At 44.6% G+C, this 27,447-nt stretch overlaps 2 protein-coding genes and 1 long non-coding RNA gene across 17 annotated transcripts in view; 2 read left to right on the forward strand and 1 right to left on the reverse strand.

The window, feature by feature from the left end:
- Positions 1–2,206, reverse strand: LOC132232973 (uncharacterized). The gene is made up of 2 exons (XR_009452524.1): positions 1,967–2,206; positions 1–1,921 (listed from the first exon to the last, which is right to left on the reverse strand). It is a non-coding gene; the product is annotated as an uncharacterized LOC132232973 (long non-coding RNA).
- On the forward strand, positions 1,218–15,160 carry RDH11 (retinol dehydrogenase 11). Of its 2 annotated transcripts, XM_059692662.1 has the most exons (7): positions 1,218–1,374; positions 3,896–4,014; positions 4,629–4,784; positions 5,908–6,012; positions 8,286–8,495; positions 10,007–10,196; positions 12,982–15,160. In XM_059692662.1, exons 1-7 carry the CDS (start codon positions 1,307–1,309, stop codon positions 13,082–13,084), a joined length of 951 nt encoding a protein of 316 aa, XP_059548645.1. In that variant the 5' UTR covers positions 1,218–1,306; the 3' UTR covers positions 13,085–15,160. The 2 variants fall into 2 exon arrangements, with proteins under 2 accessions (XP_059548645.1, XP_059548655.1); XM_059692672.1 differs by lacking the exon at positions 8,286–8,495.
- A 1,141-nt stretch (positions 15,161–16,301) lies between these two features.
- Positions 16,302–27,447, forward strand: part of VTI1B (vesicle transport through interaction with t-SNAREs 1B) — a 32,722-nt gene continuing 21,576 nt past the window's right edge. For 11 of the 14 annotated variants that reach the window (XM_059692705.1, XM_059692696.1, XM_059692751.1 and 8 more), the window contains exons 1-4: positions 16,307–16,802; positions 19,292–19,350; positions 21,210–21,401; positions 26,521–26,694. In XM_059692705.1, the coding sequence (XP_059548688.1) occupies positions 16,688–16,802; positions 19,292–19,350; positions 21,210–21,401; positions 26,521–26,694 (540 nt within the window). In that variant the 5' untranslated portion in view covers positions 16,307–16,687. Of the gene's footprint in view, positions 16,803–19,291; positions 19,351–21,209; positions 21,402–26,520; positions 26,695–27,041; positions 27,198–27,447 lie in introns of all 14 variants that reach the window. The other 3 variants (XM_059692794.1, XM_059692801.1, XM_059692786.1) reach the window with 2 other exon arrangements.

Below are 27,447 nucleotides of genomic sequence, written 5' to 3' on the forward strand. Positions count from 1 at the left end.
TACACATCTTTATGAATAACTTTTATTTCTCCTGGAAAATTACCTAGGAGTCACAATAATAAATGTATGCTTAACATATTTAACAGTTTGAGAAATTGCCAAGTTGTATGAGAAAGCCAGTTGCTTCACATTCTCATCACTCAAATTGATCTTGGAGCATATGTCTTTCAAAAAAATGGAAATGAATTATCTGGAAGAAAGATCCAGAATACATTAGGGTGGTGCAATCAGGAATCACAGCCAGATATTGACTACTTAAACATCCCCCACCTTCACCCCCTGGAAACCAGATATAAGCCTCAGATGGCAAAGCTTAAATAAATGACTGAACAGGGAACCTGCTTGTTCTCAGGTCATAATCATGACTTGAAGACAGGATTAAACAGTTTCACGAATTGGCAAAACCAACTGTGCTGCGGCGGTGGGCAAACTTTTTGACTCGAGGGCCACAATGGGTTCTTAAACTGGACCGGAGGGCCGGAACAAAAGCATGGATGGAGTGTTTGTGTGAACTAATATAAATTCAAAGTAAACATCATTACATAAAAGGGTACGGTCTTTTTTTTTTTTTAGTTTTATTCATTTCAAACGGGCCGGATCCGTAGTTTGCCCACCTGAGAAGTTCATTGCTACCTTGGGAGTTAACCTAACTAACTGAAGTCATCAAGAAAACTATATTCTACTATCAATTAATCGCCAAACACCAGGAAAATTATCATAGTTACCGTTATAATTCAAAATAGACACAATCAAGTGGTTCTCCTGGGAACGGGTTCAGGAACCAATTGCTTCAGCTCCATTGGAATCCCTAAGGAGGAAGAATTCTCACTTCTCCCTGCCTTGCCAACTGTCAGCCTCCAACCGCTCCTCTTCTGTGTAATCGGCCTAAAACATATCCCAGATGCCAATGTTTGATGTCCAGGACAAACGATGTGGTAACTGCCTACCAATGCTTGGGGAAAAGTGAACCAGACTCTAGACTAGACTTAGGCACCTGGAGATAGAGGTTTGGGGAGATTTCCCAAAAACCGCGGTGGCCAGAAGGGTTGTGGGAGAGCTGGTTGGATGGTCCCAAAGGGCTTGGACCCTAGATGGTTGGGGATCTGCAGTGTACCTGGCGGACGGTTCAACTTTTCTCCGTGACTGGGAACAGCAAGCTCCCCGCCTGCTAGCCCACGCCAGGGCTTGGACTACATTTCCCAGAGGGCTTTGCTCCCGGGTTTTGATGTAAAGTACTAGGGCGCGCCAGGGAGGGGAAACCACGGTTGGTGAGCACCGCTGGGGCACCTCGTTGTGCTGCTGCAAGATGATTGGGGTCCTGCTCCTGCTCCTCCTTCTCCCCCTTCTCCTGTTCATCGCTGCACCCCAAATCAGGTCTGTGCAAATGTAATGTCTTTTCTTGCGAATCTTCGGGGGCGGGGGGGCGAGCATCAATCCTCACGGAAGCTCCGTTCTTCAAAAGAAGGAAAAGGAGAACTCCCCGGTGGGCTCCATGTGGGCCTAGGCCGGTTCGGTTGGTCCGAGGGGGTCCGGCTGCCCTGGATGCGGGGAGGGCGACACCATCAGACCCCAAGCCGAGGGAAGGGATTGCATACCGGCTCACCCTGCTTTGTTTCTCCTGCCCCCCTTTTTCCTCTAAGCAGCCTTTGCTTCCGGCTCCAGCAAACCCCGAGTGCAGGGCTACCTCAGACACTTAAGTTTACAGCGTTGGGGGTTTCAGACCCCAAAATAAGGTGTGCACCCCAAGACTCTATTCCCCGTAGCCCCCACGCCTTGAACCGGCCCTTTCTAGCCTCTTGCTTCCAGCCTGTAAAGCACAATGGAGCCATTCAACTTTCTGCTTTCCGAAACCGGCCTTTGATGGGAATCGTGACATCTGCCGCCCATGCCTGCTCTCTTGTTACTGTTAGATGCTCTTTCTCTGGGCGATGTTGTAAAGGAGAAAAAGTGATATCCTGCACCCAACCCTGTCCTCAGAGCAGGATTATCGGGGTCGGAGTCAGTCCCTGGGGTTTCAGGGTGGGGCGGCGAGGACGCGGGTAGCGCTCCATTAACCTGGTGATGCATCAGGCAATAGCTGGCTGTGTCTGCAGAGACTCAGCAGCGAGCTGCCGAGCAGGCCGCCTGCTGATTGGTCTGAGTAAATCACCAGTAGTGACGATGAACCAGTGCCTGCAAGGACACAGCCTCCTGAGGGCGGGTGGTGCAGGGGCGGAAGCTGGGATGCAGTCGCTGCCCGTTGGAACGTGAAGGCGCGCAAAATTTCACTCATTTCTTCTTGAATTCACCTCTTCTTTCCCCTCCTCCCCACCTTCCTCTGGCCCCTCATCCAGTTGTATTTTTCCTCCCCTCTGAACACTCAGTGCTCCTACCTTTAGGCACCCTTGGGTGCCCAAACTCAGAAGACAACGGCTGCTTTTTTTAAAAAAAGAGGAAGGGAGAGAGAGAGAGATAGAAACATCAATGATGAGAGAGAATCGCTGATTGGCTGCCTCCTGCATGCCCACTGGGGATGGAGCCCTGACTGGGAATTGAACTGTGTGAGCACCACGCTCAACCACTGAGCCACTCCGCTGGGCTGCTTTTTCTCTCTCCAACACCAGAACCTCGTATCTACATAGAATCCCAATGGAAAGTTGAACCTGAAATGAAAATTGGGAGGGCAGGAGGGGGGTGGGTAAGAGATCAACCGAAGGACTTGTATGCATGCATATAAGCACAACCAATGGACATAAGACATTGGGGGGTAGGGGAGGCCAGGGGACTGTCAAGGGCGGTGGGAAAAAAAAAGGAGACATATGTAATACTCTTTGTAATACTTTAAGCAATAAAAAAGAAAGAAAGAAAGAAAGAAAATAGTGCTCAGACCTCAGCGAGATGCTTCTGAGGAAGATTATACTCCAAGAGTCATGTTCCCAGCTGCCTAGTTAGGTCATGGGACCTAGGCCGGAGCTGGCTTTCATTCCTGCTGGTTCGGGAGAAGAAAGGCCTGAGTAGAGGTCCTAATACATTGTCCCTCCTAGAGCTAACGCTGAAGAGATGTGGGAAACGGAGTGGGGGAGGCTGACATCTTATCTGCCTTCTTTGCACTAAGCAGGGGAACTTTAGTGGCTAAGAGTATGTACCTTGCAATTCCAAGTTCAATGTAAAAGGCTGAAATGCCTTTTTAAAATGCATCTCCTAGTGAATGGATTCTTTCAATTTGAGCTTCAAGATTTGCAGAGAAGAGAAAAGAACAATCTGAGGCCTGCTAATTACTGTTTGTATATTCATTTCTGTAGAAATGAAGAATAGTGCAGTGCTTAAGGACAAGGACTCTAGTGAATTAAACCAGAACTTGAATCTCTGCTCCCTTTTGTACTTCTGTTTCCTTTTGTCTTATTTTTAATTGTGTGTGTGTGTTTTTCTGTTTGTTTTGTCCCAGGTTGACAAGCTTTCATAATTTTAACTTTTGTGTTGGATTAGCTGTTTTTCAAAGCCATTAAGTGCTAATTATAAACATATTGATATAAGTGGACCAGTTCTTTCTTCTTCCAGGCTGAGTCTTGTGATTCCCTAAAATTTAGGGAATTTTTAGGAAAATTTAGGGCCTAAGTCATAGAAGAGCTCAAACTGAAACCAGTTGCCTGGCTAATCAAATATTCATTCAGTTCTTGTACTGTAGGGAGTCGCTCTAATTATTATTGCCTTGTAATAGACTCACTTTTATTCTTGAATGAGGACAGAAAACGTTTGTTTTCTTTCCTCCGACCTTCCTTAAACCTATAAAAGGATAGCCATAGAAGGAACCAAAGCGAGTCTTATCCTTGAGATCTGAAGACACAGGGGTTTGTAGGATCCTCTGGTTGAAACAAGGAAAATGAAGAACTGATGGGCTTTCCTTCTGTGTCTACAGGAAAATGCTATCCAACGGGGTGTGTACATCGACTGCCCAGCTTCCAGGGAAGGTGGCAGTGGTTACTGGTGCCAACACAGGCATCGGGAAGGAGACAGCCAAAGAGCTGGCTCAAAGAGGCAAGTTTATCTACTTCTAATTCTCTGCTGCCATTTTACCTTGCAATGATGGCCATTCTCATTTATTTCCTCCAAATCCTGGAATTCAAGAACATTCCAAGTGCCCCACTGACTTGCTGGTGTGAGCCTAGTGCAATGCTCTCTATATAATGAGCACTTAATGAGTATTGTTGATTAATCTTCTTTCCTCATTTACTCCCCAGATGCCTCTGTTGTGAAGTAGGGATAAAATAAATAAAACAGTAGAAATAACATCCAGCACCAGTATCTATATATATAAAAACCTAAGCGACCGGCAGACCTTTTGACCGGTAGCTATGACGTGCATTGACCACTAGGGGGCAGACGCTCAACACACAGGCATGGAAACATGGACAAGACTGATGAATCTCAGATGGATTCATGCACCAGTGGGGTCCCTCGGCCTGACCTGCGGAGATCGGGCCAAAACTGGCTCTCCGACATCCCTCAAGGGGTCCTGGATTGCAAGAGGGTGCAGGCCAGGCCAAGGGACCCCACCGGTGCACAAATCTGTGCACCAGGCCTCTAGTTAAGTCTATAATACCCAGTCAACAACAGAGCTGACAGTTTGTCTCTTATGCATTGGTTGGCAGGAGCGCGTGTCTATATAGCTTGCCGGGATGTGCAAAAGGGGGAATTGGTGGCAAAAGAGATCCAGACCATGACAGGGAACCAACAGGTATTCGTGCGGAAACTGGACTTGGCTGATACTAAATCTATTCGAGCCTTCGCTGAGGGCTTCTTAGCAGGTGAGTGCATAACCTGAGACTATGTTGTGGGTCTTGCGACTTAGCTAAAAGGAAAAGATCCCTCTTTCTGTCTGATATATAGAAACGCTAGATAAAATATAACAAAACAAAACAAAAACACCTTTTGATTCACAGCAGAACTCAGTGGTAACAACAGGAAATCCTCAAGAGGCAGACATATAAAGTGAATTCTGAAAAGTCATGGCAGTGAGTAAGAACTAAAACCAAAAATCTCACAGGAGTGTCAGAACTCAACATGGGTTTTAGGGTCTAGAGATGAGGCCTTGGGCCCTTGAGAGCTGGGGAGCTGTATCTGAGGCTCCACATACGGAAGGTTGGGATTCGCAAAAGGCCATCGGATCCATGGTACAGGAGCTTAAAAAAGCCCAGGCTACCAGCTGAGGAACATGACAAAGAAGCTTATCATCTCTTCAGGACACAGATGGGTAAAGAATTATCTTCAGGAAATTAGAACCCCCCAGCTGGCATCTATGGGGCAGGGGGGATCTGCACCTCAGAATAGTGTTAAGAATCTTAAGCTGAGAAGTTAATGTAAAACCCTGTAGTATCACATGAAAAGCACATCCAAGAGCATTCTGTAGGCATAGCCCCTCATAAGCCAGGAGGCTAGGACTCCCAAGGAAAGGAACTTCCAGCATAATGAGCTTTTAGTCAGAAATTACTAACCACATGAGAGAGGGAAACCTGAGAGAAAGTTGGCAGATGCAACAAAGAAGTGAAGCCAGTATTTCTTTTGGTGCCTGAATCCCAGTGGTGGGGGTGCATACAGAATGTCCTTTCTTCTCTTGCTTTGGAATCTTCCCATCCAGCTGGGAAGTCTTTCTGTTGGGAGCGGTGGATGGAACACTTCCCAGAAGCAGAGAGTAAGTTTTCCTGAATTGGAAAGCTTGGAAAGGCCGTTTGATAGTGTAAGTTGGAATTTTGTCCTGCATAGTAAAAATATGCAAGATTCAGCTACAGTCTTAGAATAAAAACAATAAAAAATAAGTATGAAGGGAACGTGGAGGAAAGATTGAAGTCCTGCATCTCCATTTTCAGAGCCTAGGTGTGAGGCAGATTTCTAAGATGTAATAGCTATGGCTTCATCCCCTCTTCCCTACAGACGAAAAGCATCTCCACATTTTGATCAACAACGCAGGAGTGATGATGTGTCCCTACTCCAAGACTGCAGATGGCTTTGAGATGCATATAGGAGTCAACCACTTGGGTAAGAAATCTGGTCTCATCACAAAAGCTAGAAGGAGCCTGAAGTTCCCCTTGAAAAACTTAGGGATGAGATTGAGCCTTCTCTATAGTGTGTTTAGACCTCTCAGCCGTAATAGACCGTCTATACTAATAAAAGGATAATAGGCTAATTAGACTGGATGTCTTCCGAATGTCCTTCTGGACAAAGTCACGGTGGCAGGGGCTGAGGCAGAGGCAGTTAGGGGCGATCAGGCTGGCAGGGGAGAGTAGTTAGGGGCAATCAGGCTGGCAGGGAGGGCAGTTAGGGGGTGATCAGGCTGGCAGGGGAGGGCAGTTAGGGGGCAATCAAGCTGGCAGGGGAGCCGTTAGGGGCATCAGGTCAGCAGACAGAGGTGGTTGTGCAATCAGGCAGGCAGGCAGGCGAGCAGTTAGGAGCCAGCGGTCCGGATTGTAAGAGGGATGTCCCACTGCCAGTTTTGGCCTGATGCTGAGGAGTCCCAGATTGGAGAGGGTGCAGGCTGGGCTGAGGGACACCCTCACCCATGCACAAATTTCGTGCACCGGGGCTCTAGTCCTATATAATAAAAGGCTAATATGCAAATCAACCTAATGGCAGAATGACTGGTTGCTATGACGTACACTGACCACTCAACACAGGAGCTGCCCCCTGGTGGTCAGTGCACTCCCACAGGGGTAGCCTCTCCTGCCTCCACGACAGCACTAAGGATGTCCGACTGCCAGCTTAGGCCCGCTCCCCCTGGGCCTAAGCCATCAGTCGGACATTCCTCAAGGGCTCCCGGACTGCGAGAGGACTTGGGCCTGGCTAAGGGCCCTTTCCCCATGAGTGCACGAATTTCGTGCACTAATATATCATGGTCCTGCCTGAAAGCTCAGGGATAAACTTGAGGCTCACTCAATTCCACCACGTTTTAATCTGTGATTCAGATTCCGTTTACCGTGGGGCATTTTTGAACAGCATAATTGTATCGAGGGTTGTGTTGCATTCCTTGTAGTGACCCTTGTGGCCAGCATCAGATAGAGGCTGCCTGCTCTTAAAGAGTGATGTTACTCAAAGTTGGAATGAGATGGGACTTCATGTTCATATTCACATAATCCAGACCTACCTCATCCAACAGTGATTTTCAACTTTTTTCATCTCATGACACATATAAACTAATTACTAAAATTCTGTGGCACACCAAAAAATATATTTTTTTGCCAATCTGACCCAAAAAAGGTATAATTTTGATTGATTTACAAATAATAATAATAGTAATTAACTTTTTATTCCAAAGTAACTTTAAAAAAATCAGGTGCCCCTAGAGAGTGTTATGCTGAACAAAATAAGCCAGTTAGAGAAAGACAAGTATCACATGATCCCACTCTTGTGGAATCTGGTTAGCAAAATACACTGATGAGTGGAATGGATCCAGAGACGTGGAGGCATGGAACAGAGTGCAGAATCTTGGGTGAGGGCAGGTGGGTGGAAGGTGATCAACCAAAGAACTTGTATGCATATGTACATAACACATGGACACAGACAATAGGGTGGTGAAGGCCTGGGGCAGGATGCCAAGGAGGGCTGGAGGGGAGCTATGGGGGGGGGGGGGGAATGGGGACATATGTAATACTTTAACAATAAAGATTAAAATAAAAAATCAGGTGCCTATACTTCTATATAAGGATTTCTGGTGCCAACAATTAACCAAGCAGATACAACCTTATTATACAATGTGAACAAAAAGATGAAACTCTATTATATTTTTGGTTCAAGACAGGGGCTTACATACCAGAGGGCTATTGTCTGTGTAGGCTGTTGTCATTTCATTCATTCATTCATTCATTCATTTTTGTTAATCCTCACCTGAGGATTTTTTTTCATTGCTTTTAGGAGAGAATGGAAGAGAGGGGTGAGAGAGGGAGAGAGAGAAACATCGACTGGTTGCCTTCTGCACACACTGCAACCCTTTGGTGCACAAGCCAACACTCTCACCACTGAGCACACCAGCTGCTGTCATTTTTTTGTTTGCCAGTCTAAGTGAAAAAAGGTCAGTGCATCTGACTAAATAGTTAGGTATTGCATGTTTTAAAAATTCTTGCGGCACACCAGCTAAAAATCTTTGTTTCTGTTTCCCCAAACCCTCACTGAACTTGTTCTGTAGTTGACAATGAATTAATGAGGCAAAAAGCCTTATTCCTGAGTCCTCTTGCTCCCCATAGCTGAGCCCTACTCACCGCTGCTCCCTTCACCCCTGCACTGGCCCTGAACTCTGTTAATTCTAGTTTTTCTTACAGGTCACTTCCTCTTGACCCATCTGCTGCTAGAGAAGCTGAAGGAATCAGCCCCATCAAGGGTAGTGAACGTGTCTTCCTTAGCACATGCCCTGGGAAGGATCCATTTCCATAATCTTCAGGGCGAGAAATTCTACAGTGCAGGTCTGGCCTACTGCCATAGCAAGTTAGCCAACATTCTCTTCACCAAGGAACTGGCCCGGAGGCTAGAAGGTAGGCTTAGAAGAAATGAGTGTGGAGACATGAGTCGGGGAAGGAGTTCAAAGCCACAGGAACAGGAACTGTTTTCTGCAGCCTGTCCTCTGGCCAGGGCCTGCTTCCATGACTAGCGGGGTCTAGGTTCAGTAAACCGCCCACCAGTGAATATTGGAGATGGCCGACAGGGGATGGAGACGTTCTGACTGTGAGGCTGAAGGCTTGGTTTCACCACTTCCTAGCTGTGTGACCTGCAGCAAGTTAACTTTTCGAGTCATGTAAAATGGGACCACTTCACAGGTTGTTGTCAATTAATTCAGGCTTCATGAGCAAGTCAAGGTTTTTTACTCATAGTGAAACTAAGTACAAGCCAGGGACCTGAACTGGCACCAGATACAGCCATTAGGATAAAGCAAGTGCAAGGGTGGGAGGGGAGTGGGGGGTGACTCCTAATAGCAAAGGGTCAAATAAGAGGGAAATGTATGCTTGAGGAGGGGACCTTAGCATCATCCACTCTGGATTTCCAGGAAAGACAAAGGAAATCCAGGGTGGACAGTTGGAGTTGCTTAGGAGTTGAGTTGGGCAGAGTTCAGGCCGAAGGAATCAGACACAGGAGCCCCCATTGGTCAGCTCAGTTCACATGTCCTGTCTATGCCCAGGACATGACATTCTGATTAGAAATTAAATGGGTTACAGTGTGGGCGGGTTGAGGGGGCTGAGGAACGTTCCAGGTAGAAGGGGAGAATGAATGAAGTTCTGGGCTCAGTTTGAGAAACAGAGAGAAGGGCGGTATGGTTTGAACATAGAATATAAAATATGGGTCATTTAGAGTAGATCTTGAGTTGAAAATAAATAATAATCCACAGTCCTTTATCTGTCACTTGTGAAATCTACAAAGGACTAAAAATTCAGTTTTTGTAAAGTTGACACCAGAGCACATTAGGCAGCAAAACTTCATCTGTACTAGGGAGAGCAGGTAATAGACAGAATATGTATGTGTATCATATTCGCTTTATGATACAGAAAAAAATCGGAAACATTTCTGGCCCCAAGGATTCCAGTGAAGAATTTGGGACCAAAAATAGTGTATGTATAAATGCCATTTGTACTGGTAAATGTATAACTGTACCAGACACTATTCTTTTTTGTTTTTTTTAGTATTCAAAACAGTTTATTCTTTTTTTTAAAATTGTTTAAAGTATTACATATGTCTCCTTTTCCCCCCGATTGACCCCTCCCCGGCCACTCCCACCCCCAGGACAACACTAGACACTATTCTAAGCTCTTGTACATATGAACTCATTTAGACCTCAGAACAATCCAGTGAGGTGCAGGTCTTATGATTATCCCCATTTTATAGATGAGGAAACTGAGTCACAACATCCAGAGCTTGCCAAGGTCACACAGCTAATGAGTGGTAGAGCTAGGATTTGAAACGGGGCAGTGTGTATTCATGTCATCTTCTCTCTTTGGCCCTTCAGCAGCATTAAATCCTGTCTTCCCCTCTCTTTATGGCACACCCTCCTCAGGCTCTGGCGTTTCAGTGTATTCTGTACACCCTGGCACAGTCCACTCTGAATTGGTTCGGCACTCATTTTCCATGAGATGTATGTGGCGGCTTTTCTCCTTCTTCATCAAGACCCCTCAGCAGGGAGCCCAGACCAGCCTGCACTGTGCCTTAGCAGAAGGTCTTGAGATCCTAAGTGGGAATCATTTCAGGTATGAATATATCTGTTTTTGAAGATGAAATTCTATTGACTAAAGGAAATAATTTGGGTTTGGTGTTCTATACCCTTTTTAAAAAGCACATTGTCTAACATAGTTTTTGTCCTTTAATTCTAGGGTTTTTACCTTTTAATAGGGGAATTGGACCCATTCACACTTTTTTTGTGGTAATTGCTAGGTTTGATTTTATTCATGTCATCTTTTATTTTATGTTTTCTGGTTGTTTCTTTTATTCCTATATTTTGTTCTGTCAATCCAATTTTCTTTGTTCCTTGTTAGAATCCTAGTTTTATTTATTTTTATTTTTTAAAAAGAATTTGAACCTATATTTCTTTATTGTCTTCAGGACTGAAATAGTATCAATGGACTCATTTCTTGAATAAGTGAAGGCTTTTTAAACTTTTTATTAGAGAATTTTGAATATACACAGTAGTAGACAGAATAGCATCTCAAATCCCCATATACCTATAATCCAGCCTCAACAACCATTACCCATGGCCAGTCCTGCCCCATCCCAATCTACAACCTCTCACGAAACCACTATCCTTCCCATATTTTTCTCATCCATATTATTTGGAAGAAAATCCCAGATATTACATAAGATCAAATTCTTAGGGTGTTTTTACCTCTACCTTCAAGATTTTATGGAAATGACCTGAAATTTTAGAGGATGGACTATACATAAATTAAGGTTGGATTGGGAGGTAGGAAGTCAGATCATGAAAGGCCTATAAGGCCAGACTGAGAGGAGCCACAGTTTTCAGTAGAGAGAGACATAATCTGGTCTGTGCTTTAGAAAAACATCCCTGGTGACTTTGTTTAATGAATTAATATGTATCCCAAGTGAGAGATAATGAGTTCCTGATTTAGGGTAATGACAATTGGAATGAAAAGAGCGGTTAAGTGAGAAAGGCAGAATTTTTGCCACTTGTTGACTAACTGAGTGAGAGAGTAGGGGAAGATTTGGTGACTTGGGTTCAAGCCTGAGTTGTGAGGAGATTGATGGTGACATTAACTGAGACAGCATACATGAAAAATAATGTGTATAACTCAGGGCTCTCTGATTCCAAAGCAGTGGAATTGGATTCTAGCTAGCATAAGCAAGAAGGGAATTTACTAAAATATGAGGATACTCCCCGGTCCAAAGAGAAGACTGAAGAGCCAGGCTGTAGTATTTGAATAATTTTTACAGCACATCGTAGCTCCCAAGGCACCTTCCTGCCTGTTGTGTCTTTTGCTCTTCACCCTAAACTATGAAGAGTGTGAGGCTCAGCGCAGTGGAGGCCGCAGAGGCCAAGTCATTCCCAGAGGCACACAGCCTTTGCTTCTCAGTGATGAACTTTTCACTCGGAAATGGCAGGCCGTGCCGGCAAGTTCCCTTAAACCGAAGTGCTTTATTTGTAAGGCTTGTTTTTAAACGCAAAGACTCATTTAAATCATTTTTCTCCAACTCTCGTGCATTTAAGAACCATCTGGAGAACTGGCTAAGAACAGAGTCTGGGCCTTTCCCCAGAGATTCTGATTGAGGAGGCCTGGCATGTCTCACAGGTTTCCAGGCGACGCTCCTGCTGCTGGTCCCCAGCCCACACTTGGAGTAGCACGGTCTCAGTGGACACAGGGTCAGGAGTTTGCTTCATGTCATTACTTCAGACTTATCAACTCAGCTTTTCACCTTTGGAATTTGCTTAGTATGTCCAGAAAGCAGTTTTCTTCAGAAAAGTTTTAAAATTTGCTTTTTATATTATTTCAAAGATTGTGATCTGTTTACTCAATCATTTAAAAAAAAATAAAAACCTCCATTGAATACCAGCTGTGTACTAGATGCAGAAAATACAGAACTGAGTAAAAGTATTATCCTTGAAAAAAATTTCTGGGTGGTGCAAAGTTGAGATATCCACGTTGCATTTAATGGAGACTTAAAATAATTAGAATTACAGCAATGAAGAGAAGGTATATGAAACACTGGGTACCCTGTTACCATTTCTTTTCTGCTATCATCTCTTCCTTCTTTCATTATTTATGAAGCTGACTTTACTTGTTTTTTGTTTGTTTTTGTTTTTAGTTTAAAAACAGGTGGACCAGAAATAAATGTTTTGTGTTGTTTTATTTACCATTCTAAGCATCTGTGACCAATGTAAATTGCAGGATCTCAGGTCCATGACACTGTACAAGGTCCTATAGAATGGACCTCAGAGATGTAGTTGAACAAAATGGACATAGGTATTAAGCAGGCACTGATATTACAATTAAATATATACATACAAAGGAGAATGTTAAGACTAAATGATATGCATTTATATCAAACAAAGCATTCTGATCAGAGGTGGTCTAGTGAGCTCTAAAATGGTAATTACAGCCCAGCTGATGTGGCTCAGTGGTTGAGTCTAGACCTGTGAACCAGGAGGTCACAGTTCAATTCTGTTTGATTCTCGGTCAGGGCACTTGGCCGGGTTGTGGGCTCGAGGTGTGCAGGAGGCAGCTGATCAATGATTCTCTCATCATTGATGTTCCTATCTCTCCCTCTCCCTTCCTCTCTGAAATCAATTAAAAAATCTCAATGGATTGAGATAATACTCCAGAGAATGGCAGTTTATAAAAAATAAAATAAAACGGTAATTACATTTTCTCTGGGGTAAAGATTGGAGGATGAAGAGCTAGGACAAACACTGGATCTGTGAAGTTCCTAGAGGACATGCCACCCCTGGGTTGTTTTTCTGTCGTATTCCTCATCCCAGGCAGAGAACAGACTCCATTCTCAACCCCTCTCTTTCCCTTCCAGTGACTGCCGGGTGACGTGGGTCTCTGCCCAGGCTCGGAATATGACAATAGCAAGGCGGCTATGGGACGTCAGCTGTGACCTGCTGGGCATCCCTCTGGATTGACGGGTGGTGGCCGTTGGACCCAAGAGAAGTGTGCAGCAGACTACTCAGTGCTCCCTGCCAAAATGACTCTCCTTCAGGGTGGCCAAACCTTGAGCACAAAGGGAGCAAACCTCCGGCCTTGGCAGCTCTCTGAGAGAAGCCCCGTGCGCACTGCCAGGCATCGCCATGCCTTGCATCTGTCCAGATCGACTTTGCTCCCCTCCTTGCCAGTTACTAGAGATATCACAGGACCAGTGCCCCCTCGGGACCGCCAGCTCACCTGTTCCCTCTGAGACGCACCACCTAGGAGAACCTAAGCTCTGGCAGGGTTGATTTGTGGCAGTTTGGACTCGTTTCTACCCTCTCTGTTCACCGTGTATTGTCTCCCAGCCAAACAACCTTCACTTGGAGAGGGCCACGCTACAGCCTGAGCTGAATCCAGGAGTGACGCTGGCTCGCTTGGCTCAAGAGCAGGGCTTGCCCCTCACCTCTTAAGAAAACCGGCGTAGGGCCAACATCTGGATTCTTTCAGGAAATGTAACTGAATCTGGATTGTGGGATGGCTCGCTCTCTGACAACCTAAAGCCACTGCTCAGACACGTTCCCATGCCTAGACCATGGAAGAGCTTCCTTTTCTAAGAAGTTTGGGGGTTTGGGAGGATGGCAGAAATATGGGGAAAGGCAGGAATAAAAATGAAGTTTAAACTCTCATTTCCCTGCTATTTCTCTGACCAGCAAGGAGGTAATGAAAGGATCCGTTTGAGAAGGCAGGCCTCCTGACCTCAGTTACTGACCCCAGACCCATGGAGGCCTCCTCTTCGTGCTGTAGTTTCTCTTTGGTGATTGTTATTGAATATATGTGTTCCTATGTACTTTTGCAGTTGGGAGTATTTTCACAAAATTTGAAGTAGCCACAAAGGAACAGTATTAAACTGGACCCTGATGCAGGTAAATGATCAGAGATGGAGCAAGCCATTGCCATCCAGTCTTTGATACAAATGGCTAGAGCTGCAAGGGGAAGCAGATTCTGTTTATGTTGATAACTACCCACCAAGAAGCACATGGGTAGCAGGAATTCAAAGATAATAGGCCTGGAAGGTAATGAAGGGACTAAAGGATTTTTTTAAGCTGAAGATGGTAATATCCAGCTATAGAATTAAGGGTGAGCACCCGAGTTAGCAAGGCTGATAGAGCACTATCTTAAACACCAGTCAACCAATGTGGCAGAAAAACAAAAACAAAAACCCAATTCCTTATTTAGCAAAATTATCTTAAGGACTGATACTGGTAGTTAGTCAATTTAATAATTTTTTAGGGTTATCTCCTTACATATCTTGACAAGCATACAATGACTATTTGCTAAAAAAAAACAAACAAAAAAAAGCTACATTATATTTGGAGAACTTTTTAAAATGTGTTTTTGATTTTTTTAGAGAGAGAGGTAGAGACATCAATGTGAGAGAGAAACATTGATCCGTTACCTTCCTTTCAGTGCACGGGATGATGCTCAACCAACTGAGCCACACTTGCCAGGGCTTATTTGGAGAACTTTTTATCAAAAGTAATGTTGCCAGCCCTAGCTGGTTTGGCTCAGTAGATAGAGCGTCAGCCTGTGGACTGAAGGGTTTCCGGTTCAATTCCCGTCAAGGACACATGCCCTGGTTGCCAGATCGATCCCCGGTTCGGGGGGGGGGGGGGTGGTGCAGGAGGCAGCTGATCAATGATTCTCTCTCATCGCTGATGTTTCTATCTTTCCCTCTCTGAAATCAATAAAAATATATATTTTTTAAAAAGTAATGTTGCCAAAGGAAATCTGAAGAATTGCTACTGTTTTCATCACTTGTTTACAGTATGTTATTCTAGTAAGAGTTTGAGATTTTCTTGGACCAACAATTATATATATACTTTGGTGGGGAAAAGAGTTACAGGACCAAGTCTTCTCATATTTGTAAATAAATAATCTTTTGTTGAACTTGTTTTGACTATATTTAGAAGTGGCCAGTTTATGGAAAACTTTGTAATAGTGCAGTGGAATAACTGAATTAATATTTTACTTAATTTATATCTGTCAATGACAAATAAAAAATTTTGATTATTTATTGTGTTTTACTTTACCAGAATAAAAACTATAAGAATTAAAAGAAAGTTTAAATAGAGTCAACAGAAGAAAATAATTGACGTTTAATTATAGTTGAAAGAAGAAACACTTCATTATTACGGGTATGCAATCATTTCTCATTCTAAGAATAATCTGTCCCAGTCTTTCTACACTACAGTCTCAATTGAAATGCCATTAACTTCAGTTGTGTGATAATTTGACCATTCATTCACCCATTTTCTACTTTCCTTTGGTGATGCTACTCAAAGATTACTTTTTCCACCCCAGGTTAGCTCTCCTTTTGTGCCTGCCCCTTCGATAACTGGGATTTTACAGTAAACTGCCGGACAATCTCAGGCTTTGCTCTATGTGCTTAATTTTAGGAGGTCAACAAGTTTCTTGAATCAATGGTTAATGAACTCAGTCTAATAAAAATAAGGGCCCAGGAGATTAAAATCACCAAATCGTCCTCCTGAACAGACAGGTATCTTTTAATGTGTGTGGGCAGTTTTAAATATTGGACTGCCAAACAAACATTTCATAACGGGCTCCATAGGCAAACCATGAAATCGGTGAAAACAGGAATTCCCTTCCGCTGAACCACGAAAACCCGTGGAGCGCAGGAAGGACTTGAACACCTTACACTCACGGGAACGAGAGTGGAGGCGGGTCCCCCGGCTCACCCCGTTATACATCGCCAAGCGCAGAGTGACTCTTCATCGCCAGCGCATGGCCCGACCCCTGCACAGTGACTGCTGACATTAAACATCGCTGAGTTCATGTTTCGGGGGTCACAACGCCCGGTGACCACTTCTGAAAGCAGGTGTCCCCCCCTGGAGGGCAGGCCGGAACCTGGCCCGAATACCTTTCAAGGGCTGAAAACGACCATTCGGTCAGGACGCGAACTAAGTTAGTCAGGGGGCCGAAAAGTGCGAGGACAGGTAATGTCCAGTCGCACGCCGACACCCAACCAATACGCTCAGCGTCAGCCCTCGGCAGCCGCGGCGCTGGGGTCCACCGCGCCCCTCAACTCGTGACCTCCGGGTAGGCCCGCCCTTCCCGCCGAACTACAGCCCCCGGCATGCACCGCGGCGTCCGCCCTTCGCCCGGAGGCGGGGCCTGAACGGGGCGGAGGCGGGGCCCTGAGCGGGGTGGCCGCGCTGCCCGACCCGCGGCCTGCACAGTCCCCTCGCTGTGGCGCGTTCCCCGAGCCCGCACTGGGTGTTTCCGGAGGTGTGAGACTCCCGCCAGCCCGGGCGCGCCGCCGGCTTCACAGGAGCCTCCGGGCAGCGCAGCCCGCCCGCCTTTCCGTCAGGCTTTCGCGCCCGGCGCCCCCGCAGTGATGGCGTGAAGAGGGTGGGCGTTCCGGTCCGGGAGGCCCCCGCCGCGGCCCCGGAAGCGCCTCTTCCTGGGCGGCCGTGATGGTGGTCGCCGTGATGTCTGCGGGGCTGGGTGGCTGACCCCCGTGGGTGCAGCAGGCCCGGATCCCGAATCTCGGCGGCCGCTGCTCGAGCGCGGCCTGCGCCATGGCCACCTCCGCCGCCTCCTCGGAGCATTTCGAGAAGCTGCACGAGATCTTCCGCGGCCTCCATGAAGACCTCCGGGGGGTGCCGGAGCGGCTCCTGGGGACCGGGGGCACAGGTGAGGCGGGGCGGGCCGGGGGACAGGTGAGCGGGGTGGGCCGGGGACTGGGGGACAGGTGAGCGGGGAGGGGGGGTGGGGGGGCGGGACGGACAGGTGAGGCGGGGCCCTGGGAACTCGGCCCGCTGCACTGGGAGGAGAAGCCCCCACCCTCTTCCCAGATCCGAGCCCTGGCTGCCCTCCTGGTCTCCCAACGCCCCCTCTAGAGCTGGCAGCTGGAGGGGCGCGCCCAGGACTGGCGCCCAGGACCTCCCCGTCGAAGTAGGGTGCTCAGTGGTGGACCTCGGAGTGTCGTTTCCTTGGGATTCTTCATCCTCCAAATTTTTCTCATCTCACTTTCACTGCGGCAAGAAAAGTATAGGAAACTTCAAAGATTCGGTTCTGTATTTCGGTAGAATTGATTGGCTTCTGTATTTTGTTTTATATATTTAAGTGGTTATTCTCAAAAGAGGTCCACAGTTTTCAGCAGACTGGCAAAGAATCCGTAGCACCAAAAGGGCTGAGAACACCCAAAGGAATCACAGTTTTGGGGGTTGGTCTTTAAAATCAGGATTGTGGCATGTAGGTGTGTGGTCCTCTTAGGAACTTTCTGCTAGACTGTGTCCTGCCCCATTATTTCAAAATTCAGGCTGCTGCAAGCTTGCCTGGAGGCGCTAGAGTTGTTCTGTTAAATCCTTAGGAAGCATAGTTCTTTGTCTGGTGGATAAGTTCAGGGCTCAGAGTTTGTGTTAGCTATGTGAGTTATCCAAAGTCATATGAATTGAATGGTGAGAGTGAAATTCATACATTTGTTTAACTTGTATTTATTGGGTGCCCAGTTCTGCTACAGATGCTGTTAATAATGCAAATTGCAGTGAGAAGATTTACAATCCCTGTTTTAGTGGGCTGATGATAATATGTAAATACTAGAGGCCTGGTGCACAAGATTTGTGCACTGTGGGGCAGGGGGGCGGGGTGGGGGGGGCGGGGAGAGGTCCCTCAGCTGGGCCTGCGCCCTCTCGCAGTCTGGGGCTCCCCGTGGGCAGTGGGACATCCATAGGTTTGCTGCGAAGGCAAGCTCCTGCCACTGCCCCTGCACTCGCCAGCTGTGAGCCCGGCTTCTGGCTGAGCTGCTCCCCCTGTGGGAGCCCACTGACCACCAGAGGGCAGCTCCTGTGTTGAGCAGTTGCCCCTGGTGGTCAGTGCGTGTCATAGCGTCATAGCTCAGTCTTTCTGCCGTTAGGTCGATTTGCATATTAGCCTTTTATTAGATAGGCTAGGATAGGCTGAAGAGACCCTGTTAAGAGCAACACAGGCATACCTCATTTTATTGCAGTTCTCCTGTTGTGTTTACCAGGTGACAGCATGCCAGCACTCCCTTCAGCCTTTCTGCCATGTCCAAGTACCAATTTTACTATTACTTAATTGCTTTCTTTTTTTAAAAATATATTTTATTTTATTGATTTTTTTACAGAGAGGAAGGGAGAAGGATAGAGAGTTAGAAACATTGATGAGAGAGAAACATTGATCAGCTGCCTCCTGCACACCCCCTACTGGGGATGTGCCCGCAACCAAGGTACATGCTCTTGACCAGAATTGAACCTGGGACCCTTGAGTCCGTAGGCCAATGCTCTATCCACTGAGCCAAACCAGTCAGGGCATAATTGCTTTCTTTATATCAACTTATTTCATGTAAAATACATTTTTTAATACATGAAGTTATTTAAAATGAAATTTTATATCACTATTTTAAATGGGAAATCTGTAGAACCTATCTAAATGGTCAGAAAAATACAAGGAAGGCAAAACAATGCTGTTTTAGTTTGATGTCAATTGCTCTGAAGTTGAAGCCTCTAATTAAAGACATACTAGCACCAAAAAGACATGATATGAAGGATTGAAAGAGAAACAGAAGGGGTGACTTTCTCACTGAGTCAGTTCCATGCCACCACCAGTGGGTATGGCAGAGAAACAAGTGCTACAGCATGCAGCTTCCCCAGTGAGCAGAATAGGTGGGCTTTTAATTTGTTTTGCAGAAAAGGAGTGGATGAGGGTTAAATAGAGAAGTGCTTTAGGGTGTGCGTGAAGGTGGGAACCCGGATTTCAGAACCAGTATGGTTAAGCATTCTCATTGATGATAGTGTGTCTGGTCTCTCTCTCAGGATTGGGGGAGGTGGGGTAACAGTGATTAACTTAGACCTATAATGCTTCTTAATAGGGACACTATTAGCCTTTGGGGCCAGGTCATTGCTATGCAGGACTGTCCCAAGCATGGATATTCTTGTTCCCTAGGCACTAACTAAATGCCAGCCCTGATGCTCTCCCTTTCCCTTCCCCCTAGTCATTGTCATAACAAGTTCCCATACTTTTCTAAATGCCTTTTAGAAGTGATTAAGAACTATTACCCCCAACAAGGAAGGAATGGGGAGTTTATTCTACTCAGAGGGAATGGGATCTACAAATGTATGGAAGCAGGACTGAGCATTTGAAACTGGTCTTATCTTTTCCAGAAGAGAAGAAGAAATTGATCAGAGATTTTGATGAAAAGCAGCAAGAAGCAAATGAAACGGTGAGAACAGAGAACAGGTCTTGTTTCTTTTATCTGGGGTTCATCTTTTTCAAAACGAATGCTTATGACCTGATCACCGATTAATTGTTCCTGCTTATTGATCCTGATTTTGATTATTTTTTACTAAATGAGACCAATTGAGGGGATGGGTGTTGGGGGTAGGTGTTAACAAACACAAATGGGTAAAGCTAGAAGACTGTCCCAAAGTGAGGCTTTGATAATACATTAAAAAAAAGATGTCCACCGGGATCATTCATTTTCTTTGTTAAATTTATTGTCACAAAATGTAGCTCACAGGTGGTTCTAAGTCACTTTCCCTTCTGTTTTAAAAGATAACATTGTGACTGGATTTGGCATCTTGGGTAAGACATGCAAGGACGGGATGAGTTCTCAAGCATAACCCAAAGCTGTCAGAAGTTTTTAAACCAGAGAACTTCCTTCTTGCTTGAAGAACAACTTCCCTATTCCAGGGAAGTTCTGAGAAGTTAAGTTTATCTGCATCCTTTTCTCTGTTGTACATCTATTTTAATAGAAGGATCAGACTGTGGAACCTATCTCCTTCATAATGGGACTACTAGAAACTTTTCTTTTCCAAACATATTTTTACTGATTTCAGAGAGGAAGGGAGACGGAAAGAGAAAAAGAAACATCAATGAAGATAATCATTAATCGGCTGCCTCCTGCACACCCCACATTGGGGATTGAGCCCACAACCCAGGCATATACCCTGACCGGGAATCGAACCATGACCTCCCTGTTCATAGGTCAACGTTCAACCACTGAGCCACGCTGGCTGAGCTAGAAACTTTTCTTAATACCTCAGTATAGATGGGCATATTCATGGCACCTGTTACAGAGCCAGTCTTCTGTTTTGGTTAACATCTTGGTAGCATTTAAAAAATCTTTTAGCTTACACCGATTTATTTTTTGGTGCTTTCTTTCTTTGAGGTTAGCAAAAGTAACCCATCCTAGGTAGATGAAAATAATTTATGTCCTCTTGAGAACATATTCAGGCTTTATATTTTACTTATCCCAAACAGATGGAAATCTCTGACATGGAGACCATTGATTTTCAGAAAGAGGAGGAGGAAGGGAAGAACCTTGATGCCAGATCCGTATCATTTTTGTACAGTAGACCTCAAAGTGCTTCATGATGGCACCTGAACCAAAACAGGCTAAGAACTCATTATTCTAAAAAGAGAACTTGAAGATTTTGAATTCTGACTTCTCTTTTTGTGTAATCTTGAGGTTTTTCCAGGTCTTTTTTTTTCTCACCCGAGGATATTTTTTCCATTGATTTTTAGAGAGCATGGAAGGGAGGGTGGAGGGGGAGAAAGAGAGAAAGACATCAACATGAGAGAGACATTGATTGGTTGCCTCCTGCATGTGCCCCAACCAGGGCAGGGGATTGAACATGCAACCGAGGTACGTGGACGCCCTTGACTGGGAATCGAACTCTCGACCCTTCAGTCTGCAGGCTGACGCTCTAACCACAGAGCAAATTGGCCAGGGCAGTTTTTTCAAGTCTTATATATGAAATAGAAATAATATTTCCTGCCTTGTTGATTTGCTGTGAGGATTAAATGAATGCATATAAAAATGTTTAATAAGCTATAAGGTACTTGTTCATTTTTTCACTCATTCATCACATACTTTTTGAATACCTGTTCTGTGCTTGATAGGCACTGGGCAGACATCGGAGCAGCGGAGTGAGTATGTCATGTGGTCCCTGCCCCTGTGGAGCATATCACTGAGTGATTATTTTGGGTTGTCTGGAGTTGGATTAGTCCAAACTAGGGAATGTCAAGATGAAACAGAAAAGAACCAGGCTGTCCACTCACTATTTTCTGCCTTCCTAGCTGGCAGAGATGGAAGAGGAACTACGTTATGCACCCCTGTCTTTTCGTAACCCTATGATGTCTAAGCTTCGAAACTACCGGAAGGACCTTGCCAAACTCCACAGGGAAGTGAGAAGCACGCCTTTGACAGTCACAGCCGGGGGCCGAGGAGACATGAAATATGGCACATACACTGTAGAGAATGAGCATTTGGTAAGCTTCAGCTGTTTTTTCCCCCTTTGGGCCTGTGTACAAGAATTAACCATATTGTGGAGTGCAGTTCATGTTACAGTGTATACTACACGACACTTGTTCCCCCACCGTCCTCTTTCCTGCATCCAGCTCCCCTTTTCTTGGGTATTTACCCTACTGTGTTTAATGCATATCTTTCCAAACCACATACTTACTTACTTTTATTTGTATCCTTTATATGTAAAACAGTGCTTGGTATGTAGTGGTGGTAGGCAAGTGTTATCTAATCTTATTATATCTGAACTCTGTATTCTGACCCATTGATCCAGTTTCTTTCTCACATATGCCAAAAATTCAGTTAGATTTTTAATTTATCAGAGTATTGTTACAAAATTAACACAAGCTTTCTTTTACATTTATATGATGACCCAGTAGCCCAGATACAGTAGAGAAGGCAGGATGCTTAAGAAGGGGCTAATGCCTTGCTGTCTTGTAATAGAAAGTGAGCCAGGTTGCCTCTTGCCTCAATATTCTGATTTATAAAGTTAGACTGACTGGGTAGAAAAATCTATATTCTGAAACTCTAGAGAAGCTAGAGAGTTAAAGGAATAAAACTTCACAAAGCTTAAACTTAATGGGTTGCTTTTGGGGTTGTATTCCATAATGCAAAGTTGAAATGGCCTGGCAAGTAGCACAGGAAAGAAATGGAAGTGCAGATTGCACATATGTAGAAAAGCTGATAATACCATTTTAAACAAATCCCATTTCATGATGCATCCTTATTATAGTTGAAGAGACGTTCAGATGCTGCTAGCCTGACATTGCTGATGTCAAAACTAGAGTATTTGAGAATGGTGTAAAATTTCTTTTTTTTTATTTTTTTATTTTTATTTTTTTAATTAAATCTTTATTGTTCAGATTATTACATTTGTTCCTCTTTTTTCCCCCCCATACCTCCCCTCCTCCCAGTTCCCGCCTCACCCTCCACCCTCACTCCCCACCCACTGTCCTCATCCATAGGTGCACGATTTTTGTCCAGTCTCTTCCCGAATCTCCCACACCCCTTTCCCCCCCAAGAATAGTCAGTCCATTCCCTTTCTATGTCCCTGATTCTATTATGATCACCAGTTCATTCTGTTCATCAGATTATTTATTCACTTGATTCTTAGATTCACTTGTTGATAGATGCATATTTGTTGTTCATAATTTGTATCTTTACCTTTTTCTTCCTCTTCTTCTTCTTAAAGGATACCTTTCAGCATTTCATATAATCCTGGTTTGGTGGTGATGAACTCCTTTAGCTTTTCCTTATCTGTGAAGCTGTTTATCTGACCTTCAATTCTGAATGATAGCTTTGCTGGATAAAGTAATCTTGGTTGTAGGTTCTTGGTATTCATCACTTTGAATATTTCTTGCCACTCCCTTCTGGCCTGCAAAGTTTCTGTTGAGAAATCAGCTGACAGTCGTATGGGTATTCCCTTGTAGGTAACTGAGTTTCTTTCTCTTGCTGTTTTTAAGATTCTCTCTTTATCTTTTGCTCTTGGCATTTTAATTATGATGTGTCTTGGTGTGGTCCTCTTTGGATTCCTTTTGTTTGGGGTTCTCTGCACTTATTGGACCTGTAAGTCCATTTCTTTCACCAGGTGGGGGAAGTTTTCTGTCATTATTTCTTCAAATAGGTTTTCAATATCTTGCTCTCTCTCATCTTCTGGCACCCCTATAATTCTGATGTTGGTACGCTTGAAGCTGTCCCAGAGGCTCCTTACACTATCCTCGCATTTTTGGATTCTTTTTTCATTTTGCTTTTCCGGTTGGGTGTTTTTTGCTTCCTCGAATTTCAAATCATTGACTTGATTCTTGCGCTCCTCTGGTCTGCTGTCGGGAGTCTGTATAATATTCGTTGTTTCAGTCCGTGTATGCTTAATTTCTAGTTGGTTCCCCAACATAACATCGAGGGTCTCATTAGTTTTGTTGTAGATCTCATTAAGTTTATCAGCGGCTTCTAAACAGTTCTTGAGAGACCTTAAAAGTGTGGTTCTGAACTCTATGTCTTCCTTTGACAATTTTGTCTTGTTTCTTTGTCTCCACATTTTGTTATGCTTCCTTGGTGCACCCCCTAGTGGTCTTTGTTCGCAGTCTTATAGATAAATCTTGATTGTTGTAGCTAATTCCAGGGAGGGTTTGACCTCCAGGCCAAGTGGCTATGAGAATCAGCTGTGTCAGCAGTGAGAGAACTTCTGTGCTCTAGGGAGGTGCTAATCTAGCCTTTGCCTGAGGCTATCCGGCAAATGCCTCTGTGCAGGGCTTGGGCCGGGCGGGTCGCACAGGATCAACAGGGTGGGCCGGAGAGAGCAGTTATGGTGGCTCTCAGTCCTGTCCCCAGGGGCTCTGCCTCTCTGAGTCCCAGCACCCGCTGCAAAGCTGGGAGAGAAAGCTGCACTCGCTCTGACCGAAGCCAGACAGTCCCGTTTGAGTCTGGGTCCCTAAAGACTCGCCTGTATCTGGAGCTCAGAGTCTGCAACTCCCTCCCGATTGAAAACAACAACCGCGCCCTCCGCCGCCAGCCCGCTCCGTGCACTCCGCACCTCAGAATGTGACTTCAGCACTGCGCCTCCTCTGAGTGTCCGTATGCGTTTCTCTTTCCTCCTAGTTGTAGGACTTCCACTCAGCCAGCGTTCCTGTGGTTCTGGGTGATGTCCGTTCCGTCTTTTAGTTTCACTTTTGAAGTAGTTGTTCAAAGCAGCAAACTCCGGCGTTAACCTATGCCGCCATCTTGGTTCTCTCTAGAATGGTATAAAATTTCAAAGTTTACTTGTGAAGGGAGGGACTGGGAAAAGGCAGACAAGGCAGGTGGAGCTTGTTAGAGCAGTGGTTCTCAACCTTGGCTGCACATTAGAATCACCTGGGAATCTTTTTAAACGCCTCAGAGGATGAGGCCCAGAAATCAGGATTTTAAAAAGATTCCCAGGTGATTCTAATGTGCAGCCAAGGTTGAGAACCACTGTTAGAGATGAGAGGTGAAAGTGACTTTGGTCATTTATTACACACACACACACACACACACACACACACAAAACAAAAACGGGGAGATCAGTCTAGAGAATAATTTTGCTTTAAAATGATCAGTTTCAGAAATTAGAAACACAATTTAGATATATACCACTTTCAGTAGAATTATTATTCCAAATCTGAGATTGATTTATGTAATCTTACTATCTTTTCCTGTTCTTTCTCAACCTAATCAGTTGAAAACCCCCATCTTTTATTTTTAAAAAGTGTTATTCCTGCTTCGTTTAAGCTAAAGTAGGTGGGGTTTAGTTCAACCTCATTCAGTAGTTTCCTCATCCACTGGTCCATTTAACATGTTTTTGGCTGCCCCCCCCCCTTTTTTTTAATGTTTATAGATTAGAGAGGGTGGGAGGAAGGACATCGATGTGAGAGAGAGACATCAACTGATTGCCTCCTGTGGATTGAGTCTGCAAGCTAGGTATGTGCCCTGACTGGGAATTGAACCCATGACCTTTTGGTTTATGGGACGATGCTCCAACTGAGCCACACCAACCAGGGCCCATTTTTGACTTCTTGATGGTGGTGTCTAGTGCTCAGTAATATGCCCTGTGAACTGGCCCCTTTTTTAATTGTGTGTGTGTGTGTGTGTGTGTACATGTATGCTTTTAAAAATATGTTTAATTACTTTAAAATAATATTTTTAATTTTAATATGTTTAATAATTTAATATTGTATTTATAGTTTTGAGAGAGAGAGATCTATCCATTGTTCCACTTATTTATGCATTCATTGGTTGACCCTGTATGTGCCCTGACCAGGATTAAACCCAAAACCTTGGCGTATTGGGACGATGCTCTAACCAACTGAGCTACCTGGCCATAGCTAAGAACTAGAGCTACATCCATTTCTGTCAGTGGTTAATTCTGGCCTGACAAAGGCTACTTACTTATTTCCTCATGTCTTCTGTGCTTAGGATTATAGGTGGAGTAAAACTTTGGTGGGGATTTAGAAAATTAGGGCACTTGGGAAATTAGGGCAGCTAGGCCATCTTACTCGGCCCGAAATACCTTCTTCCCTGAGAGCAAATCACCAGTGTGGCCACTTAAGTTTTTTCAGAGTTTTTGTTTTCTGTTTGTCTTGAAGTGAAATTCTTTGGAGGCTTACCAAGAGTGTGGCCACTTAAGTTTTTTCTTCCAGAATGTGGCAGTGTCCCACCCAGACTTCTAATTGATTTCTATATGAACTGAAAATGATTAGCTTATGCATGGTCCCTTAATCCTCAGTATCAATCAGGTAGGAATCTTCGGTGAATTAATATGTTCTAGGGCTGTAGAGTTTAGTTGGCTTGGTTGCTGCCCATCAGTTATAAGCTATCATTTTCAGGTAGCTCCTGCACCCCAAATCTGGGCCACTGCTTCTCAGAAGTTGCTAGTTCAGGAAGCACATGAATCAGTTCAAATTCATTACAAACAAGGGAAAATGCTCTGATGTTTTTAATCCTCCTTACCTTGCCTCACTTAAGTGTAACAAGCAGTGCAGTGAGAGGTATTGTGATCCTGATTGGATTCCAAGTTCTGCTTTAGTCTGACCTTGAATAGGATCTTAGAGTTCATTACCATCCTTGTATGTCTTAAAGAAAATTAGCCTAGCCAGCATGGCTCAAGGGTTGAGTGTCAACCTATGAACCAGGAAGTCACTGTTTGATTCCTAGTCAGGGCACATGCCGGGTTTTGTGCTCAATCCCCAGTAGGTGGCATGGAGGTAGCTAAACAATAAAAATACATTTAAAAAATAATAGTAATGAAAATTAGTCCTGGCCAGTGTGACTTGGTTGGTTGAGTGTCCTCTACACCAAGAGGTCACTGGTTCGATTCCTGGTCAGGGCACATGCCCAGGTTTCAGCTCTAGCCCCAGTAGGGGGCATGCAGGAGAGAGTCAATTGTTGTTTTTCTCTCATCGGTGTTTCTCTCCCTCCCTCCCTCTCTCTAAAATCAATAAAAATTTATTTTAAAAAATAATGAAAATTATTGCACACTATATCCCTTCTTACATAAGAGTGTTCATAAGGATTGTGTTGGCAATTACTTTATAGTGGAAGAACTTTAACATTTCTCTTTCATAATCCTGTCAGAATCAGCTACAGTCTCAGAGGGTATTGCTTTTGCAAGGCACTGACAGCCTGAACCGGGCCACCCAGAGTATTGAGCGTTCTCATCGGATTGCCACAGAAACTGACCAGATTGGCTCGGAAATTATAGAAGAGCTGGGGGAGCAACGTGACCAGTTGGAACGTACCAAAAATAGAGTAAGTGTGGACAAATGAGGAAAGGGGCAAGAGTGAGTAAAGTAGGTGGGCCCATTAAACCCTGATGGCATGCTCCTCCCCAGAGCTTCAGCAATTCTGAATTCAGAGTAAATGGCCTTTTAGGGCCTTATGCTTTTCTCAGTTTCTAGTTTGCATGGCTGAGAGATCTCCCTTGGAAGTAATTTTAACTCTAAGATTTAGAGATCATTGGAGGGGAAAAAAGAAAGACTGAAGAAACTTGGATTTCTGCATTTATTGAAGATTGTCAAATAAACATAAGATTGCAGCCACTCCATCCTTTTATTCCTGTATTACCACTCTGAGGTTTTGATATCTCTTACATCTAGTGGGATATTCTGCTATTCTTATGAAAGTATCATCTGACAAGATCCTAGCTTTCCTGTCATTTAGAACCAAGGCTATTTTCCACATGTCATAAAATAGTACCACTGACAATTTATAGAGGTTCAATCCTGGACTGTAAATCTGTACTGTTACCTGAGGTAAGCTGGATACTTGTGGGAAGCAAATGGAAATAGGCCAATGATGGCTGTATTGGGGCCTCTAATCTATCACTCTAAAAGGCTCTGAAAACTAACATTCCTTTCCATACATCTGCATGGAAATTTTGAAAATAGTACGACTTGCCAATGGAATGCTGTGCCCTTAATAGCATGAGGCAAATCCAGACTAAAAAACAGATACTGTGGGCAAGACTTAAATGGGAAAATGTGGTTCAATGTGGGGGTTTGA

The sequence above is a fragment of the Myotis daubentonii genome, chromosome 1 (genome assembly GCF_963259705.1).
Source record: "Myotis daubentonii chromosome 1, mMyoDau2.1, whole genome shotgun sequence".
In the NCBI taxonomy this organism is placed as follows: domain Eukaryota; kingdom Metazoa; phylum Chordata; class Mammalia; order Chiroptera; family Vespertilionidae; genus Myotis; species Myotis daubentonii.

Excerpts from the sequence above, each read along its gene's own strand:
- RDH11 (XM_059692662.1), top strand. The coding sequence starts at position 1,307 with ATGATTGGGGTCCTGCTCCTGCTCCTCCTTCTCCCCCTTCTCCTGTTC. Across the intron at positions 4,785-5,907 it reads CGCTGAGGGCTTCTTAGCAG|ACGAAAAGCATCTCCACATT; the intron begins GTGAGTGCATAA and ends TCTTCCCTACAG. Across the intron at positions 6,013-8,285 it reads TATAGGAGTCAACCACTTGG|GTCACTTCCTCTTGACCCAT; the intron begins GTAAGAAATCTG and ends TTTTTCTTACAG.